Source organism: Salmo trutta, chromosome 25, assembly GCF_901001165.1.
Source record: "Salmo trutta chromosome 25, fSalTru1.1, whole genome shotgun sequence".
Lineage (NCBI taxonomy): Eukaryota > Metazoa > Chordata > Actinopteri > Salmoniformes > Salmonidae > Salmo > Salmo trutta.
Window position 1 is genome coordinate 29,897,145 of NC_042981.1, and position 21,648 is coordinate 29,918,792.

A 21,648-nucleotide genomic window follows, 5' to 3' on the forward strand; every position below is an offset into this window, starting at 1 on the left:
TAATAACATTGGCCATGTTGACGGTTTTGTTTTCAATGAATCCCACAGCTCATCTCTACAGTATCATTTCCCACTCAGGCCCTGTGAAGCTGCCATTCATTTTTTATTCCTAGTCAGATGGCAGGTCGTAATATTCAGGTCCAGACTGGAGACATAAACCTTCCTGATGGTGTTCTTTACCACAGTGCAGCCGCAGCTCGTTGTGGAAGGCATAGAGCTCCTCCTGAATGTCCTCTGGACACGGGCAGTCCTCCCCCGTACTGAAGTTCAACAGCATGTTAATCTGAAACACACACATTTAGGCCACATGACTGTAGTATGCAATGGGCTTACGCATTTTATGCATATATAGTTCAGAAAAAATAGCAACTACGACCAAGCTTGTATGCAGTAATAGAGACTGAAGGTAAAACAACATTAAAGTTTGTGAAAAGTGCTGAAGTGAGCAGGGAGCAGTGACCCTGACGTGCTGTACAGATGAGGAAATGGAGGGGTTGTAAAGCCTGGATGTGGCCCCGGGCAGAGGCAATAGCACAGCAGACAGGGATGGATTCCCACAGCCTTGAGGCTGGGCAGTGGAGGGACACACTCAAATTAAAGAGCTTTGGGGAGCAGTTAGAGAGACAGTCACTAAGCCGCTCAGTCACTGCGGGCTAGCAGAGCAGCTCTCTCCACAATGAAAGAACCCACTGATACAAAACCAACCGAAGAAATATCTTAACCATGAATGAGGATAAATGACTGAATGCTCCCACACTACTCACTAGAGTTTGGAGTGGAGAGGTGGAAAGAGTGCCGCTGAGGTTTATGAGAACAATGTGCCGTTGTAGCGGTGTGCGTGCGCGTGCTCGCTAGCTTAGAACATTAGTCTCAGCAGCAGCCTGTTCTGTGTTATTGTGCAAACTCTTCTAATACAAATGTAACAAGGTTAACACACGCAGATGTCTGCCGTCACCCCAGTTGTCATGAAGTGGGCAGCATTTCAAACAGCCTAACTCAATCCCAGATTTAAGGCCATGGCCGAGAGTCTGTGACTAAAACTGCTTGCCGGTGACTTTGCCACACTGTAACTCCACAGGAGAGAGATGATAAACACCCCATAACCTACATCATTAACTAGGAGGCCATTTTAGGTTATTTCTATTTCAGTGTGGTACCTGTTCTTGGGGTGGGGAGCGGAACTCCTTGGTCTTCTTGGCGGTGACGGCAGCAGACATGTTGAGGGCCAGCATCAGCTCGTTGTACCTGAACTTCTGGTTGTACTGCAGCTTGGAGACAAAGCTGTCTGAGAAGGACACGATGGCCTCGATGCGATGCTTCAGCTCACAGTCACAGAAGTAGTGCAGCAGCTCACACATCTAGCAGACAAACACAGTTTCCACATATAATATCAGCTGGGATTGAGACACAGACACTAAATGACACATATCTTCAGGGAACTTATTAGAAGAGAAAGCATTGATACAGAGACATTACATGGCTGAGTGATTAAAGTAGACTATAAAATGTCAGTGGATTTTTGCAGAGCATGTGATTGAAAGCCTAGCAGAACCCAGTGTCTCAGTCTCAGTGGCCATGTTACCTGTCGTTTCACTGGCTCAGGCAGCCTCTTCTCTAGCAGACCTTTCATTGGCAGCTTGGCCTCTTTGGCCGCATCCTCCTCCCCGGCCTCCACCGCCTTCTCCTCGGAGCCCGTCAGCCCCTCCTTCTCTGTGGCCTCCATCACCACGGCGACGGCCTCCTCGCTATGCTCCACAAACACGTTGGGGTCGATGAGGAGCAGAATCTTATGAACATCCTGACTGCCCAGCACGCCCATGGTGAGCAGTGTACCAATCAGCCTCAGGATGGGCACAAACTGGTACTCCACGCTGCCCCCTACAGGGTCCCTGATGTGATGCCCACCGCCCTGCACGGCCTCAGTCAGCATGGTGATGGCCTTCTCCTTCAGGGCATCCAGGGGGATCTGGGGGCTGTACAGGTGCTGCTCCCTCCTGGTGCTGATGAAGCAGGGGGGGTAGAAGCTGAGCCGGGGCTTCAGGGAGGTACTGAGGCCCACCCCGGGAGGAGAGTGGTGCTTGGAGGCATCGGAGAACAGGCGGATGCTGCGCGTCTCGGTGGTGATGGGGATGATAAACTCGTTGTTCATCATGAGGCGGGCCTCCTTGGCCGTCTCCAGGTGAATGCTGATCAGGATGTTGTAGAAGCCCTCGCGCAGCATGCCCGACAGGTACTGGTTGTCGATGGTATAGAGCAGCTGGGATTGGTCCAGGTGGCTGCAGAGGGCGTGTGCCACGCGGGTGTTTCCCAGGGCACACAGGGCACAGTACAGCTTCAGGGTGTGGTAGTGGAACTTCCTCAAGTCCTCCTGCTCAGACAGCTCCATGATGTCAACACACCTGGTAGGGAGGTCAGTATACTGTTTAAACAGAGCGAGGACGTATACAGGAGTGCTTATGTCCTCAACCAGGGTGTGTGGTGCAATCTGTGTATGTGTGCACGTTTACCTGTTCTCCTCAGGTATGTGCACAGCCAGCATCTGCAGGGGCTCCAGACACTGCACCACCCAGCCGTGTCTCTCACTGACCCTGGCTGTCTCCACCTTCAGGAAGGTGTTGGGCATGCGACTCCACAGCACTGAGTTGATGGTCTGGATGTCCAGCCTCGGAGGGCACTGAGGCACTGGGTTCTTATGCTCACTCTTAAAGATGGCAGCTGACAGGGGCATGGCATTCTGTGGAGGTCAGAGGTCACACAGAGCACATTGTAGTTCACGCAATGGATGATATACCAGTAGAAACGGTGGATAGATTTCAAGTCAGGGCCATACGTGGATAGGAGGGACTAAAATCGAGTTACTCTACCTTTATCTTGGACAGCTCAAACTGGAAGAGGTTGGGGCTGGTCGGTCGCACAAACACAGCAGGAAACAGCTTTGTGTTTGGTTCCACCTGGTCAAGAAAGAGCACAGCACTAATATAAGAAGTTTGCAGACAGAAAAGGCATATTGACGCCATACTGCAGTTACAGTATAGAGGGGGACTATAAAGAGTAGCATTGAGAGTGCATGATGTTCTGGAGCTATCTGACTTGGTGTGTGTGTGTGTGTGCGTGCGTGCGTGTGTGAGTCAGACGGACTAGGGAAGAGGCTGGCACGATGGCTCAGAACAGTTTAAAAGCTTGCCGTGTTTCTGCGAGGGGAGAAATTAAGAAGATCATGCCCTTTAAAAGGGGCGGTTTTGTTGTCTGGTTTGAGAGTACATACACAGACAGCCAGACACTGAGCTGAGATCTGGCAGGCAGGACAGACAGCCCCTGCCCTGCTGCTGAGCCCGAGGCAGTGGGGACTGAGTGACTGTCACACTGAGTAATGAAGAGATCAGGACAGGCAAATCTGTTTTTAGAGAATAGATGGTGTAGTTCTGATAAGAGACTGACTGATGGGACAGAGACTGTAGGGCTGATAGCAGCAGGAAGGAAGGAGGCTGAAGAGAGTGTGATACGAGATTGTAGACTGTGCAATGGACATCTTAAATAGAGACATTGTGTAGTTGGCTATACAGTACCTGGTAGGAGGTGGCCAGCTCCTTGCCGTTGCCAGTGAAAGTCACCAGGCCAGTGGCCAGGTCAATGAGACAGCCTATCTCCAGGTCCACATTACTGCGACTGGACGAGTGACCTGAGCTGGTGACGTCCCCACCCCACACCATGTAGCAGTTACTCCTCCTCACACTGGGGAATGGTGAGGGAGGAAGAGGAAATAGAAGATAGTATCTGATTAGTTGCTTATCACTATTCATACTGACATGAGGATGAGGGTTTCCTTAACAACACGATTACCTCTCATGGACCCGCCCACGCTGGTCTCCCAGGGTAACCGTCACCGTCCGGTTCTTACTGAGGTTGAAGTGGTTGCTATAGTAATGGTAGTCGGGGGTGACCCAGCCCACCCACACACAGGATGGATCCTGACCAGCGAACACCCTGACAGAGTAGTGGTACTGCAAGACAACATGGTGGCAGGTTAGCTTGACTGCATGGCACCTGAACTATCATCAGCTGCTTATCATCCATTTCATACCGTGCTGATGTTGCTGTAATCTGTTCCTCTTATTCCATCATGACTGTGTCTCATAGACTTCAATGGATGTCTACAAGGAAAACATCAGCATTGAATCATCTCTTTATGTACTGTAAGTTAGAAGATAAAGCGCTTTTACAGAAACAAAGTTTAATACTGTCAGTGTCATATACAGATGTTAGTGTTGTACAACAGTGAATGTGTGTTCAGAGGCCTGACCTGTGTTTCAGTTTGAGGGACTCGTGATCTTCATGCACTCCGTTCATGTCCATGACAGGGCTGGTCTTGAAGAAGGAGTGGAACTCCACGGGCATGCTCAGTCGACAGTACACCATGTCACCGTTACTGTTCTGGGTCCCAAACGTCCTGTGGCTCACCTTCAGACATGGAGGGCTGTCGATGGTGCCATCTATTCTGGTCACCTGGGATGGAGATGTATTTGGACAACTGATTTAGCCATTCTCCATCTTAGAAGTGAGATATCTTACTGGTTCTTTAAGGTAAACATTCTGTGAACCTCAACATATCATGTATATTACCGTTTCGATTTTGTCATTGACCTTTTGGTCTTACCATTATGTGGTTGTGGTTCTTTGGCACATTGACAAAGGTGGGGAGGCGTTTGCTGAACCACATGGTGACCTCACGGTTCATGTTGACGGCGAAGGGTTCGAAGCCCTCCTGCAGGCCACACATGGTGTAGTACTTAAAGGTACTGGCGTCCTTCCCCAGGTTCATACGACCCACCTGGGACAGGCCCAGACTACACACTGGGATAAAACCTGGGGAACAGAGAGAGCGAGAGCAAGAGAGAGTCAATGAGAGAGAGAGAGAGAAAGAGTGAGAGAGAAAAAGAGTGAGAGAGAGAAAGAGTGAGAACAACTGTCATCATTACCCTTCTCATTCTAAGAACCCACACATCAGGGGGAGGGGGAAATCAATCCAGCTTGTAATGAACGCCATTTACAAGTGTCAGATTATATGAAGGTCAATTCATAACGGTGAGGCACTTATTTTCACTTATTTTGCAGCATGTCTATCAGTGATTTGACGGCACAGAGACATAAGAGAGGGGGCAGAGCTTAGAGAGGTCCTTCACATACACTCACCGTCTTCAGTCTCACACACTCACCGTCCTCCGTCTCGAAGTCGGCAAAGCAGAGCTCAGAGCCCTTGTTGGTGATGAGGATCTCTCCGTTGAGGGTGAAGATCATAGACTTGTCCTCCATGTTGATCATACAGCCCACCACGTCCCCCGCGTGCCAACACCGCCCAAAGAAACGACTGCCCATGTTCAGACGTTGACCCTGAATATACACACACAATAACTCTACAATCTGACTCAATCCTTAATCAAAATGTGATTTATTATGATATACACAAATCATACTCTCCAGGCTAGCTATGCCGTCATCAACTATGATAAAGTGTCTATTTTCCAAAGACATAACTGTCACGCTCTGATCTGTTTCACCTGTTCCTGTGATGGTCTCCACCCCCTCCAGGTGTCGCTTCTTTTCCCCAGTGTATTTATCCCTGTGTTTCCTGTCTATCTGTGCCAGTTCGTCTTGTATGTTTAGTCAAGTCAAACCAGTTTGGTTTTTCCCGTACTCCTTTAGCTATTCTCCTTTTTCTAGTCCTCCTGGTTTTGACCACGAGCCTGCCTGCCACTCTGTACCTCCTGGACTCTGATCTGGTTTTGACCTTTTTGCCTGTCCACGACCATTCTCTTGTCTAACCCTTTGGATGATTAAACATTGTAAGACTCCAACCATCTGCCTCCTGTGTCTGCATCTGGGTCTCGCCTTGTGCCTAGATAATAACGCTATAAGCATGTAGAATAGAGAGTTGAGGGCTCACCTTGTATCCGTCGAAGACAAAGGCCAGCTCATCAGTGCCCAGCTCTACATCAGGCCTACATCCAGGTCTGGCCCAGCCCACACGCATGTCTCCCCCTGTCACCACGTCAAACTCAAAGTACCACTTCCCCGTCATCACCGCGTACGTCCTCTCCACACGGAAGAAACGGATCTTGTCGATGCTCAGTCTGTCCACCGCATGGCCTGCTGGGTGGGAAGACGGCCACAGTATCAACACAGGAAGTTTTGTACTGTTCAGTGTATGTCAACATGGCTTTGTGTGGTAAAGATAACTTACCGCCCTCCTGATCTGGAGGTTCGATATTGTATCCGTATCCAATCAGAGTGCGGATGGCCTCACGGAGGCTGTCCCTGTTGGACTTCTTAGTGCGCTCGTCTAATAAAGAATATGGCACTAGGCGAGGGTTCCGCTTGCTCTTCACATCCTGCATTGAGCACAGATGGGCACAGTCAGAATCACACGCCCACCACTCATCATCGTGCTGATACTTAGCCAGCTCCATGGACCTGCTATAGGCCAGTGTTTGTCACGACTGGGCTGCCAATCTATAAGGGTCATTAAGTAGTTAATTGGGCATTTGACATTATTACTATGGCGCTATACTAATATTCTGTGTATCCTTTTGGTGTCATTCAGAAGGTACTGTTACATTTAGCAGTATTGCTTTTGAGCTTGCTGCTCTTACATAGGGAGAGGGTCATTCTTCTATCCAAAGTTATAAAGCCTTCAGTGTGTTTACTGTATGTGAGCTGTGGTCAAAACCTGCAATGCTTTCACAGAAGACTGTGTGCTTTACCTGCTGAATGCCATAGGTCCATCCTTGTTTGATCCTGTCCTTGGCCCACACGTTGTGGGCGTTCTCCGCCAGTTTATCCACCAGAAGTTCCTGGCCTGGGGTCAGCTTCACGTCAGACAGCTCCAGTGGCGTGGGCTTGTAACCATTCGACATCATGTAGCTTAAAACAAGACGAGACATTAGAATGTCTAACTACCTAGACAAAACAGTATTTGTCATGATTTTTCTTACTTTGTGCTAGCCTATCCAGAACATAGGAATCTCGAAAAGTTGGTAAATCATGTATTAGGTTCTTGCTGATCTGTGTATTCAAACGTCTAGTAGACTCTTACTTCTTTGGGAGTTTGATCTTCTTCAGGTCCTCTTCAGCGTTGGCGTTGACCTGGACAACATGGCAGCTTAATGCCAGCAGAGTCCTGTGAAGAGACAGATTAACAATCTCCATCTACACAGGATGAGCTCTCTAAGAGGGTGACTCACATTGCCTGCACACTAACTAAATACTATAATCAGCAGGCATAATGTTATGATACTAGGTTTGGTGGGTTTCTGCACTCCTCCATCAAGCAGAGTGGCAAATGAACCAGCATGAGCATACACAGAGAGCATTGTATTGTTTAATTGTGCATGTCCTGGTCCATTATGAAACCATATAGTCACCTTAAGGACTTGTTAAGAAAGAGTTATTCACACTTGTATCAGTAAAATCTCATTGCTTTGTCATTGTAAGAGGACAAATGAGAGATGTGGTGTGATGGCAGAATAGCAGGGCTGCTCTTTAGGGGCCCAGGTTGTCTGTCTCTGTTGTGTCAGCGTCACTGTAGATGAACGTTAATCAAACCAGACTTTCTCTCTCTCTCTAATCACACACACACACACACACACACACACACACACACACACACACACACACACACACACACACACACACACATCTCTGTCTCATGAAACTTTATTTTGTGTTTCTCAGTGTCTGGGTGTGGGCTGTCAGTGTGGACCATTAGCAGATGTCCTACGGTGACAGGTGGGTGATGTCAGGAACACTGGGGGTGTTTCAGGTGCTGAGAGTCCAGCAGGAGAGCGCCTTCAGTCTACTACCTAACTGACCCCTGGCTCCCCCACACCTTCAGTCTACTACCTAACTGACCCCTGGTGCACCCACACCTTCAGTCTACTACCTAACTGACCCCTGGTTCACCCACACCTTCAGTCTACTACCTAACTGACCCCTGGTTCCCCCACACCTTCAGTCTACTACCTAACTGACCCCTGGTTCACCCACACCTTCAGTCTACTACCTAACTGACCCCTGGTTCACCCACACCTTCAGTCTACTACCTAACTGACCCCTGGTTCCCCCACACCTTCAGTCTACTACCTAACTGACCCCTGGTTCCCCCACACCTTCAGTCTACTACCTAACTGACCCCTGGTTCACCCACACCTTCTGTCAGTCATATCCCACTGGCCACATACTGGTTGAATCAACATTGTTTCAATGTCATTTGCCAACGTCTTGTGACATTGAACCTATGTGGAAAATACATTGGATTTGAAAAAAAGTCATCAGGGTGAAATTTCAACCACAGGATTACTATACATGTCATCATGGTATCCAATTTTCAACATAGACAAACCATGTATAAAATATGTTGAATTTGTACCTTTGAAACAACGTCAGATCTTCAACGTTATAGCCTCTATCAGAAAAACTTATTGGCTGGGGAGCACCTCCTACTGGAGAGTTAATATATCTACAACTATCCCTTTGGTCTCCTATCCAGCATTTTAACCAAGCCCAGCTTTGATATTTATCACTGACTACTACTAATGTGCTATCGTGAGAATGATTATTGAGAGATCCTTTAATAACTAAATAGATTCACTGTTGCTATCAAAGTCATTCCAAAGGGAAGGTTTAACAGAGCAAATGAAATGTAACCATACTTTATAAGTTGTATATCATCAATGATACTATTTAGGCCTATAGAGCATTTGCAAAGTCATCAATAGCTATTGTTTCAATTCAACCCAGACAAAGCATAAAGGTTTTGGGAGATTTCAAATGTAATCTTCATGTTAGTAATTAATATGTTGGATTCACGTCTCCATTTCAACCAAATATCTAAGTTATCTAAGTTAAAGAATATGATTAAATCAAATCAAACTTTAAATGCAATTTAAATAAACGTTGATTTGATTAAATCAAATCAAACTTTAAATGCAATTTAAATAAACGTTGATTTGATTTAGTCCTAGATTTTTTTATTTAACTAGGCAAGTCAGTTAAGAACAAATTATTATTTACAATGACGGCCTAGGAACAGTGGGTTAACTGCCTTGTTCAGGGGCAGAACGACAAATTCTTACCTTGTCAGCTCAGGGATTCGATCTAGCAACCTTTCGGTTACAACGCTCTAACCACTAGGCTACAAGCCGCCCCAACATGAATGAAGACGTGAATCCAACATATTAATTATACATTTGTAGACAAACTTGAATGAAGGCCAGACTAAGTCAGTGGCACAAAAGACACATCTCCTTCAAATGTTGATTTTTGGTTGCATTGTCAACCAAACAATTCAATATTACTTCTGTAATACAGTATGTAGCCAAAAGTTAAGGCTATATTAATAACTAATGTAACAGTACTATTCAACCTTAAAATGAGTAACACATCCATGGCCACATTTTGAGGTTACTGTAACTATGAATGTCTTCTTATGCAATCATAGTAATTGTGCATGTTCAACATAGCATGCAAAGGTTGCAGGTCTGTGGAGATCTTCACAATTCCTTTAATGATCTGTGCAGAATCTGATCACTTGCATGTACTTTTAATGTAATCTCAACTGCAACTCAGGTCATTTGTTGTGCTATTAGATGAAGCACAGTGATACACATTCATCTGTTGTATAAATAAAACATATCTGACATTGTATTCCCATTTAAACTTTGTTGTGCTTTTAAACGTTTGAAAGACGTTGTGACATTTAGATGACAACTGAACAAACAATCTGTCATTGTTCTTCCATTGCTTTTAGATGGGTGAAAGCATAGTGATAACACATTGGGAATTCAACAAACGTCTTGCTGTCCTTTGAGGGGTTGAATAAAGGTTGAAATCTCATTGATCAACATCTCAACCAAATATAACGTGGTGTGCCCTGCGGGATCTCTCCTCGTCTTTCTATTTCTCTCTCTTCATTAATGAAACTAATATAGTTACTTATAATGCAGGACATACTTCAAGGTTTCCGTTGACATCTGTAGGTTGTAATTCTTTTCAGTTTCAGGCAGTCTGGGAAAATCCACAAGGCAGGGGTGCTGCCGCTTATTATCGTCCCTTATCTGTGAAACGCATGAGGATTGTTAATGTACAAGTATTTGTACATATTACAACTGTCTTGAGGTAAGGGGAAAGAAATATTCCAAAAGGTGAGTATAATTCAAATCACAATTAAGATTTTTGCCAATCAACAGGGGAGTGCTCTCTTAGGGAAAAAAAAGGTGCTAACTAGAACCTAAAAGTGTTCTTCAGCTGTCCCCATAAGAGTTAGAACACTTTTAGTTTCAGGTAGAGCCCTTTTGGGTTCCATGTAGAACCCTTTCCACAGAGAGTACTACATGGATCCCAAAAGGGTTCTACCTGGAAACAAAAAGGGTTATCTTATGGGGACAACCCAAGAACCCTTTTGGAACCCTTTTTTCTAAGAGTGTGGGGATATTGTCTACTTACAGAGGGCTACTGGTGTACTGGAGTGATAATACGGTCTAGTCTAGTGGACATGTTATGAATGTAGAGGAGGAGCATGTTTTATTGGAAGATAGAGAGGTGTGAGTCCTGAATACTAAGCCAAGTGAGATATATAATTCCATTCTTGACTGCTGTGTTTTACCTCTAATAATCCCTCTGGCTGCTCTTTCCAGCCCAAGCAGTATTACATCCATGTTGACCAAGAAAACTTGAAGTGGTTTTGCTGTACAAATATGTGGCTATTTGAGTGCTCCATGAACCCCAGGCAGCTCTTTTGTGAATAGCACAAGAACTCCCCAGGAATTATTTTACCTAACAGACTTTTCCTACAGCCTACTACAGTCCAGACAGCCTACTACAGTCCAGACAGCCTACTACAGTCCAGACAGCCTACTACAGTCCATTCAAATAGGGCTTTGTCAGAGGACAAAGAAGTCCATGCTGTTATTCTTACTAGCCTTGGTATGAATGTCACACAGCTTGTTTGAAATTATTTTTATACTGTCAATGGTCCATCATGATAAAACTATTCCAAGTATTCTATAACCATACTAGCCTCCGATAGTGAAGTGTGTCAGGCAGCTAATATAGATACCCTACCTCTGTACCCCATAGCAACCACAGCAACTAAAACTCAGACCTCTTTAAAATCAGCACTGAAGCTGTGCTCTCTGGAGAGTGGAATACAATAACAGCGCTGTCCAGGTATGTGTTCTGTTCAGCCCAGATTTAGTATACTGTCTCCCTGGTGTAGCTTGCTCCATGCACTGCCAGGACAACGTCACCTGGCCTAAGCTAACGAGGTCTCGTAAAAAACAGATATAAAAGCCAAACTGCTATGTCAGGGGTGCAGAATTCTGTTTAAATGAATAAGAGAGTTTGACCCCGGCGTAATAGATCTCCTCACCATAAATCAAAGGCTCTACTAAGATGTGGGAACTGATGGAATGGCTGGCAGTCCAGTGGGTGGACAAATCACACCGGCACAGTTGTGTTTAAAAGTGGGATAGGGTGGAAGGAGGGACTGCAGGAATGAGAGAATCATTCAGTAGGGTGGGCTGCGGTGGTCTACTCTACACACATCCAACACTTATGTAATATAGACATAAGAGCTGTGTTGCATATTGTTTCTGGTATTGATTGTCTGCACCTTTAAGGGCAGTGGGGCACAACAGGTCATTTTGGCAATCATGTACTAACATGAAACCAAGAAACAGTCATTCAGTCTTTGTAACAGTAGGGCTTAATGAATTCGCGTCCAGTTTAATAATCTGTAATTCAACTAACAGAGAGACAAATACCCCACATAAAGTCTTTCCAATCAGTAAAGTGTCCATTAAAATTCCCTGAACTGAATTACAATGTTGGGCGGCAAGTAGCCTAGCGGTTAGGAGTGTCGGGCCAGCAACCGAAAGGTCATTGGTTCAAATCTCCGAGCCGATTAGGTGAAAGATATGCCATTGAGCAAGGCATTTAACCATCATTTCTCCAGGGTCGCTGTCAATAATGGCTGATCCCTGGCTCTGAGCCAACTCTCTGAGGGTGTCTCAGGAGGAGTGGGATATGCAACAAATTAATTTCCTAATTCACACATGAACTTGTACATGTGTGAAATAAGACATATATAAACACACACCTAAATATCTTATCTCATTATCAATAGTCTAAACATGTCACTGAGGTCTATTTCCTGTTTTATTGCTGCAACAGAATGGCCAAAATGTCCTTCTGTGCCTTTCACAAACAATTGCATTGTAATTCATGACTGATTTAGGACACAGAAAAGATGAGTCTCTCGACTACAAAGAAACAAAAATGGAGTCTCTACAATGAATGGCATGACGAGCACAAAAGAAGAAATATGGGAGTATTCTTCACTTACCCTCTGTTGGGTTTGAACCGCAAATTATAAAAGAGAAAGCAAAATGGTGTACAGGCTTGTTTTGGTGCTTTAACGTTGGTAGAATTTATAAGATTAGGTTAGGGTTAATGCATTTCACATAAATAATTATCAGTATAATTGGTCTAACACAAACAAACATTTGCAAGCTGAGATTTATTTCCCTGATAAAAGTTGATTTATGTTTATATTGGTTGATGATCCATTTAAAGGTAATGTATTGATTCTTTCCTAAGTACAGTGCCTTCGGAAAGTATTCAGACCCCTTGACTTTTTTCACATTTTGTTACGTTACGGCCTTATTCTAATTGAATTGTTTTTTCCCCCTTATCAATCTACACACAATACCCCATAATGACAAAACAAAAACATTTAATTGAGTAATTATTGCTAATTAAAAAAATATATAAAACTGAAATATGACATTTACATCAGTATTCAGACCCTTTACTCAGTACTTTGTTGAAGCACCTTTGGCAACGATTACAGCCTCGAGTCTTCTTGGGTATGACGCTACAAGCTTGGCACACCTGTATTTGGGGGAGTTTCTCACATTCTTCTCTGCAGATCCTCTCAAGCTCTGTCAGGTTGGATGGGGAGGTTTTCTGCACAGCAATTTTCAGGTCTCTCCAGAGATATTCGATCGGCTTCAAGTCCGGGCTTTGGCTGGGCCACTCAAGGACATTCAGAGACTTGTCCCGAAGCCACTCCTGCGTTGTCTTGGCTGTGTGCTTATGGTCATTGTCCTGTTGGAAGGTGAACCTTCGCCCCAATCTGAGGTCCTGAGTGCGCTGGAGCAGGTTTTCAAGGATCTCTCTGTACTTTTCTCAGTTCATCTTTGCCTTGATCCTGACTAGTCTCCCAGTCCCTGCCATAAAACATCCCCACAGCATGATGCTGCCACCACCATGCTTCACAGTAGGGATGGTGCCAGGTTTCCTCCAGACGTGACCCAAAGAGTTCAATCTTGGTTTCATCAGACCAGAGAATGTTGTTTCTGATGGTCTGAGTCCTTGAGGTGCCTTTTGGCAAACTCCAAGCGGGCTGTCATGTGCCTTTTACTGAGGAGTGGCTTCTGTAGGAAGAGTCTTGGTGGTTCCAAACTTCTTCTATTTAAGAATGATGGAGGCCACTGTGTTCTTGGGGACATTCAATGCTGCAGAAATATTTTTTGGTACCCTTCCCCAGATCTGTGCCGACACAATGCTGTCTCGGGCATCAACGGACAATTCCTTCGACCTCATGGCTTGGTTTTTGCTCTGCCATGCACTGTCAACTGTGGGACCTTATATAGACAGGTGTGTGCCTTTCCAAATCATGTCCAATCAATTGAATTTACCACAGGTGGACTCCAATCAAGTTGTAGAAACATCTCAAGCATGATCAATGGAAACAGGATGCACCTGAGCTCAATTTCGAGTCTCATGGCAAAGGGTCTGAAAAAAAAAAGGTATTTTTGTTTTTTATTTCTAAGAAATGTGCAAAAATGTCCCCCAATTTTTTTTTGCTTTGTCATTATGGGATATTGTGTGTAGATTGCTAAGGATTTATTTTTTATTTTATTTTTTTATAAATTTTAGAATAAGGCTGTAATGTAATAAAATGTGGAAAAAGTTAAGGGGTCTGAATACTTTCTGAGGGCACTGTATGTCAATGACATGGACTGCCCAAAATAGTTTGCCGGTGCTAATCTATTCTCTCAATCAGTGTTAAAGAGGTCTCCTACCTTCCCATAAGACCAGCCCAGTTCTATCTTGTTCATGGCCCACAGCTCGTGGATATTCTCAGCCAGTCTGTCCCGGACCTTCTCCAGGTATGGCGGCATGACGATCTGAGAGACAAAGAATCAGTGTCGTAGATAAACAGCATCTGTTTGTAGACAGTACAGCAGGCCTATGTCATCAATCATACATTGTGGATATTTGGAAACACTTACACTGTAGATATTAATGTACAAGCCCCTTTAAAACATGCAGTATAAACACTGTTACTGTGTTTAAGATGAGCCATGTTGCAGTTAATGTGAGGCGTTCTGAGCTGAAAGCCATACCCCTGTTACCTGGCTGGTCTCCACAGGGGTGGGTATGAAGGAGGCCTGAGATATGAACTGTGTGGTCCCCAGCAGGTCTCGGACCCCCTCCATGTCCCTTTTGTACTCCTTCACCGGCTCCACCTTCATCTTCTCCTTGGGGAGTAGGGCCTCGTAACACGGAGCATAGCCCGACGGAGGAAGGAACTTGAAGTCACCATGACGACCGCCCATCAGGAAACGCACCCTAGAGCGAGAGGGACTTAGTCAATCAGTGTGTTCAGTATGTGGGTGACAGCTTGAGAGTGATGGGGGGGTTGATAGTGGTGGAGGGGTTAGTGGAGGGGATTAGAGAAGAACATAGAGCCACTAAGGCCAAACCCCAGCCCCTCACCAGCTCTAGCCAAGCCCCAGACCAGCTCTAACCAACCCCCAGACCAGCTCTAACCAACCCTCATACCAGCTCTAACCATCCCCCAGACCAGCTCTAACCAAGCCCCAACCCAGCTCTAATCAAACCCAATCCCCAGCCCAGCTCTAACCAAACCCCAGCCCAGCTCTAACCGAGGCCCAACCCAGCTCTGACCAACCCCCAGCCCCAGCCCAGCTCTAACCGAGGCCCAGCCCAGCTCTAACCAAACCCCATCCCCAGCCCAGCTCTAACCAAACCCCAGCCCAGCTCTAACCAAACCCCAGCCCCAGCCCAGCTCTAACCGAGGCCCAGCCCAGCTCTAACCAAACCACAGGCCCAGCCCAGCTCTAACCAAACCCCAGCCCAGATCTGACCAAGCCCCAACCCAACTCTAACCAAACCACATCCCCAGCCCAGCTCTAACCAAACCCCAGCCCAGCTCTAACCAAACCCCAGCCCAGCTCTAACCGAGGCCCAGACCAGCTCTAACCGAGGCCCAGACCAGCTCTAACTGAACCCCAGCCCCAGACCAGCTATAACTGAACCCCAGACCAGCTCTAACTGAACCCCAGTCCCAGACCAGCTCCAACTGAACCCCAGTCCCAGACCAGCTCCAACTGAACCCCAGACCAGCTCTAACTGAACCCCAGCCCCAGACCAGCTCTAATTGAACCCCAGACCAGCTCTAACTGAACCCCAGCCCCAGACCAGCTCCAACTGAACCCCAGACCAGCTCTAACTGAACCCCAGTCCCAGACCAGCTCTAACTGAACCCCAGCCCCAGACCAGCTCTAACTGAACACCAGACCAGCTCTAACTGAACCCCAGACCAGCTCTAACTGAACCCCAGTCCCAGACCAGCTCTAACTGAACCCCAGCCCCAGACCAGCTCTAACTGAACCCCAGACCAGCTCTAACTGAACCCCAGCCCCAGACCAGCTCTAACTGAACCCCAGCCCCAGACCAGCTCCAACTGAACCCCAGCCCCAGACCAGCTCCAACTGAACCCCAGCCCCAGACCAGCTCCAACTGAACCCCAGCCCCAGACCAGCTCCAACTGAACCCCAGCCCCAGCCTCAACCTAGCTTTAACCAAGCCCCAGGTCAACTCTAAACAAGCTCCAGCTGAGCCCGGCAGAGCAGAAAGTGACTATGACTAACCCCACTTTGAGAATGATGCAATATTTCAGCCCACCACTCAGAAGCCCTCCTGGGCCGTAACCGAAATAGCAGCTGTAGTAGTGATGATGACGCATTCACTCCAAGTCTCACTGAGTGCAGTGCACAAATCAATTATTAACAAGTGTGTGTCGTTGTGTAGCATGCCCCGCTGCACAGAGGACAGGAAATGTTCAAACCCCACAGGGTTCGTTTACAATACATGATGTGGCCTGCATCATACAGACAGACAAAATGCATAATAACGCTAACAGAATTCCTATAATTATGAGTTCCTGTTAATTTTGTATAATGCTGTATAATTTTGTATAATGCTTCTGCAAATGTTATTGTGGTAATTGAGATACAGTGTAGCTTGCAGGCCATTATGGAATTTGATGTGAACTGAAATATTTTGGGCTGTCAAGCGTCATGTCTCGGACAGTGGTCCAGAATAGTAAAATGCAATTTCGCTGTAGAAAACAGGGTCGGTCATAAAATCCTGGAAAGCTTCCTGGAGCCTGAAATTTAATTTTTTAGACATGTCAGTCACATCATTTGAAGTTGCCACGGCAACACAAGTGAGTAAGATGTATGCCGAGCCTTTAAGGATTCATATTTAGAGGAAACGATAGAGGAATGGATTAGATGGATTTTTGTGCAAGCTAGAGGGAGAACAGAAAGCAATTTGAGGAGAAGTCCCTGTATGTGTGTATACGTGGTCATTCATATAAACGCCAGGTGTGTGTGTGTAAGAAACACATACTTGACCCCAGCGGAAAAGCTGACAACAGGGAAGAAGAGTCCATCGATGTTGAAGTTCTCGAACATGCCCTGTACGGGCTGTCCATTGATCCTAAAGGAGATGCTGGGGGCTCCCAGGTCCAGACAACAGCTCACCACATCCTCAGAGGTCAGGATGTGTTGGTTAATAGAAGCCACCGCCCGGGAGATACGACCTGCAACAAACCACAGTCTCAGCACAGAAATAATGACCTGCAAGACACACACTCACTTTTGCACACGAAAGCACGCACACATACATGCACACACACACACACACACACACACACACACACACACACACACACACACACACACACACACACACACACACACACACACACACACAGTGGGCAGAGATATTTGCCCTGCAGGACACACACTGTCTAGACACAATCTGGGTGACTTCTCATCATTTATGAAGCAGGAGACTTAATGAAAAAAACTGACCTGACCAGAGATGAAGTCCGTCAAAGCCGTAAGAGTAGAGGTCATCCCCCACCCCGTTGCCCCCCCAACCCTCCCCTCCACCTGGGTAAGGGGCGTAACCCTTGTTGGTGGCCCAGCCCACACGCAGGTGAGAGGGGTCGCTGGTCAAGAAGTGGTCCACCTGATCAATCATCAGCTCGTAGTACCACTTCTTATACTGGGCCGAGCCCTCACTCATTCCCAGGTAAATGTTGGGCCTCATGCTGCCAAAGATTAGAGACATGGATTAGGGCTTAATCACATACCGGTAACTGTGATCGATGTTGTTATATGCACCTTTCACAATCCAATCAAACAAACACAGCAATGAAAAGGATATCCAACACACACACACACACCACTCATACTTTACAACCAATAGCGCCTTAATCTAATTATACTGGGCAGGGATTGGATGGCTTTTTACCTTTGGACGTCATTGACCAATCGGGTCTGGAGAAGCAGATCTCTTTTGGGGAGCAGGTGATCGCAGATGAGGTTCTGATTGGCTCGTACTGCCACCCCATTACACACACAGAGGGAACAGAGCACATCCAAAATCTGCAGGATGAGGAGAGAGAAAGAGAGAGAGAGAGAGAGACCGAGACAGACAGACAGAGAGAAATACAGAAGGACAGAAACAGAACCAACTCATCCGTAATCCTTTTCCATGTTACTATTAGAGGGAGAGCATTACCTTTAGCTATTAAATAACAACTTGTCTGTTAGAAAGCTTTCCACAGTATGTGGCATGGTATTAGTCAGAAACATTTCTTCTAGTGTCAAAATTGACTAAAAAGCATAAGTAGGATAATTTTGGTCATAAAGTCAGTACATTCCAAAACTGAGTTCTGCAAGATTTGTGTAACTGAGGTGGGTCACGACTTACTTAAGGGTTGGGTTTGAATTACAATTATGCACACTTGCCCAGTAACACGGATTTGTAACACCTAGGGAGAATTGTCATGCACAGACAAAGAGCTGCGGTGATCTGGATAGTGATCACTCAAGTATGCCAATGTTTTGGGCAAAATGAGAATTGAGACTATGTGCACTTGCATCCCAACTGCCACTTGTCAATATTCCAAAAATCTGAATCAATTCACGAGCATCTTGTGTTTATCTTAGATTCATTATGACTATTTTGAGGAAGTGGTACTGTCTATGTTGGTGCTACTGTGCCTCAAGAGGGACAAACAACAATAACTTCCATGGTACAATAAAGCAAACATAACACACCCACATCGAACCACACCCCCAAGACTCAAATCTCGTTTTTCTTAATGAGCAGTAAAAAAAAAATGCGGGATCGGTGAGCCCAGCCGCTCTTTAATGCAGCCAGTCATAATTACTGAGAGATGCTAATCTGCAGAAACCACATCCAGTAATATCATTTTGATGCATGTGGGCCCATCCTGGCTTTACAAAGCAGAAGAATTAAATGGGCAGAGAACGGCAGCCAAGGGAGCCAGGCCAAGACCTGCACTTTATTATCAGTGGCTTTATGGGCGGCTACAGCCAAATGATACAACCCCTGTGATTTATGACAAAGGAGATGGCAGCCCCGCTGGAGTGCTTATTTCAATGTAAACATATTGATACACAATGCCCATACACATTACAGTCAAATGCCCCAGCCCCAACAAGAACTCATCAACTCTCTGCAGCCCTGTCAGCACTGGGTGTACTAATAAAAATGCAGGCTCATCTGTGAATTACTGTGCTTTATAAGAAACCGTGGTCAAGCTCTTGTGATGGATAAATAGTATCAAAACAAAAACCATGTAGTTCCAGTATATTCACTTGATCATGTTGATATATTTGATACAGCTCCTCCTCCGGTTTCAGCTCACCTTGTGGTTGCGTCCATGTTTGTAGAGCAGGGAGATGATGGACTTGATATGTCCTCTCTGGATGATATTTAGAGCCTCCGGGCTCTCAATTAGAATGCAGTGGAGAACCTCCAGTATGCCTGCCGTGGCAAATCATCAATTAACGGCCACAGAGGACAAGGGAACAAGACACAAAAGGTCATTTCGCAAATGCATGCTCCTGAGCACAAGAAGAGGCTATGACGATACATGGCCAGGCATTACTAAACTCATCCAAGACTCTAAACACCAGGTCTGGGGTTTACAACAGTGTAATCCAACTCCACATCACCTTTTAAACCATGTGCAGACAGCATGCAGGTTGAGGAGAGGTAGGACAAGGTCACACAAAGCTTTAGCTTTATTGATTGATTGACTGAATCGATAATTAAAAAAGTAGGCTGCTCCAGCCGGAGACTTTACATACATAAAAGATTAGCAAGGATAAAAAACACAATAAAGCCCGGAGGCATATTTCCATTGTGGTCCTCATAAACACGTGTCATGGTGGTATCATGTTATCATTTAAACACGTGTCATGGTGGTATCATTTAAACACGTGTCATGGTGGTATCATGTTATCATTTAAACACGTGTCATGGTGGTATCATTTAAACACGTGTCATGGTGGTATCATTTAAACACGTGTCATGGTGGTATCATTTAAACACGTGTCATGGTGGTATCATGTTATCATTTAAACACGTGTCATGGTGGTATCATTTAAACACGCGTCATGGTGGTATCATGTTATCATTTAAACACGTGTCATGGTGGTATCATGTTATCATTTAAACACGCGTCATGGTGGTATCATGTTATCATTTAAACACGCGTCATGGTGGTATCATGTTATCATTTAAACACGCGTCATGGTGGTATCATGTTATCATTTAAACACGCGTCATGGTGGTATCATGTTATCATTTAAACACGCGTCATGGTGGTATCATGTTATCATTTAAACACGTCATGGTGGTATCATTTAAACACGTGTCATGGCGGTATCATTTAAACACGTGTCATGGCGGTATCATTTAAACACGTGTCATGGTGGTATCATTTAAACACGTGTCATGGTGGTATCATTTAAACACGTGTCATGGTGGTATCATGTTATCATTTAAACACGCGTCATGGTGGTATCATGTTATCATTTAAACACGCGTCATGGTGGTATCATGTTATCATTTAAACACGCGTCATGGTGGTATCATGTTATCATTTAAACACATGTCATGGTGGTATCATTTAAACACGTGTCATGGCGGTATCATTTAAACACGTGTCATGGCCTTATCAAGGTACCTGAGGAGGACTCCAGTCTCTCCAGCTTGCTGACCAGCCAGTCCAGGTTGTTGGAGAACTGGGTGCAGTTGTTCCTGTTGCCTCGGATCAGCGCCGCTACAGGACACATGGACAAGGTCACAGGTCAAGGGGAGGAGACACATTACAGACACGATACATATCCAGTTGGCAAGTTTGAAGACGATCATGTAAATTGCTTATCTTTGACCTACAGTACAGCAAAAACATAGCTCCTATAGAAAAACACTGCACATCTTCCGCAACAAACAATGACACCCATGTCAAGGTAAGAAGACAGGTTACATATAATCTTTGCTAGTTATGAAGAGGATAATTCAAATTGATTGTCTTTGACCTACAGCCAACAACACTGCCAAACCTTACATCTTACACAACGTCACACAAAATGCACACCTTAAACCACACTCCATGCCAAGGAAAGAGTAGTGTTCTTCTTCAAAGCCTTTATGCATATTAATTAAGCTGCGGAGTACAAAGGAAGGGCGTGACATCAGGGGGACAGGAAAGGAGAGTCGTCCCAGCCAAAAATGACAGGGTCACCTGGCATAGACCGAAAAGAGGAGGCCTAGCTCGCAAATCCATTTAGCTGGTGCAGGTGTGTGGAGGAGGGGATATGAGAGGAGGGACGTGGTCTGCACATTAATGCTCCCCGTGAGGAGAAAGCACCATGTAAACACTCTGTGAAGGGCTCAGACAATGATACGGACACTAGAACTGGGAAGCTTCTGAGCGGGAGACATGCTCCTACTACCAAGAGGGAATGCCTATACTGTACAACTGACATGTAAGATTGGACTGGTTTTTCCCCACCCTGAAAGACCGTATTTGAAGAATTTGTGGCCTAACTCAAGGATATGGGGAAAAGTGGTGACCATCTGGTGAGCATGGTCAGTCCAGCTTGGCTGGGAGTGTGTTGTCGACATGCTGGGGGAGATGTTGGGTTGAGGCCCTGGAAGCACTTCACACAGACGTGAAATCTGCATGCTATCCGTATCCACTTCCAGCCCCTGCACGAAGCTCCAGCCCCTGTTTGTAGATGTGTGTGTGTTCACGTTTTATTGGTCGTATGTGCAAGATACACATGGTATACACCGTCCAACCAAATGCTTACTTGCAGCTTCCTTCTCGACAATGCAAACAAAAATAAATAATAAAAGATAAGAATACGAACATAAAGTAAATGG

The 21,648-nt window shown here is 45.6% G+C and overlaps 1 protein-coding gene across 1 annotated transcript in view; it reads right to left on the reverse strand.

The window, feature by feature from the left end:
• LOC115162368 (ryanodine receptor 3) overlaps positions 1-21,648 on the reverse strand; it is a 163,443-nt gene that overhangs the window by 65,822 nt on the left and 75,973 nt on the right. The window contains exons 16-38 of the mRNA XM_029713600.1: positions 20,444-20,539; positions 19,118-19,236; positions 17,692-17,825; positions 17,247-17,488; positions 16,780-16,972; positions 14,475-14,691; positions 14,142-14,246; positions 10,006-10,109; positions 7,091-7,174; positions 6,759-6,918; positions 6,239-6,386; positions 5,942-6,147; positions 5,214-5,388; positions 4,655-4,863; positions 4,301-4,503; positions 4,082-4,151; positions 3,841-4,001; positions 3,567-3,732; positions 2,865-2,951; positions 2,508-2,734; positions 1,583-2,399; positions 1,158-1,358; positions 181-283 (exon numbers count right to left, since the gene is read on the reverse strand). Of these exons, the coding sequence (XP_029569460.1) occupies positions 181-283; positions 1,158-1,358; positions 1,583-2,399; positions 2,508-2,734; positions 2,865-2,951; positions 3,567-3,732; positions 3,841-4,001; positions 4,082-4,151; positions 4,301-4,503; positions 4,655-4,863; positions 5,214-5,388; positions 5,942-6,147; positions 6,239-6,386; positions 6,759-6,918; positions 7,091-7,174; positions 10,006-10,109; positions 14,142-14,246; positions 14,475-14,691; positions 16,780-16,972; positions 17,247-17,488; positions 17,692-17,825; positions 19,118-19,236; positions 20,444-20,539 (4,227 nt within the window). The remainder of the gene's footprint in view (positions 1-180; positions 284-1,157; positions 1,359-1,582; positions 2,400-2,507; positions 2,735-2,864; positions 2,952-3,566; positions 3,733-3,840; positions 4,002-4,081; positions 4,152-4,300; positions 4,504-4,654; positions 4,864-5,213; positions 5,389-5,941; positions 6,148-6,238; positions 6,387-6,758; positions 6,919-7,090; positions 7,175-10,005; positions 10,110-14,141; positions 14,247-14,474; positions 14,692-16,779; positions 16,973-17,246; positions 17,489-17,691; positions 17,826-19,117; positions 19,237-20,443; positions 20,540-21,648) is intronic.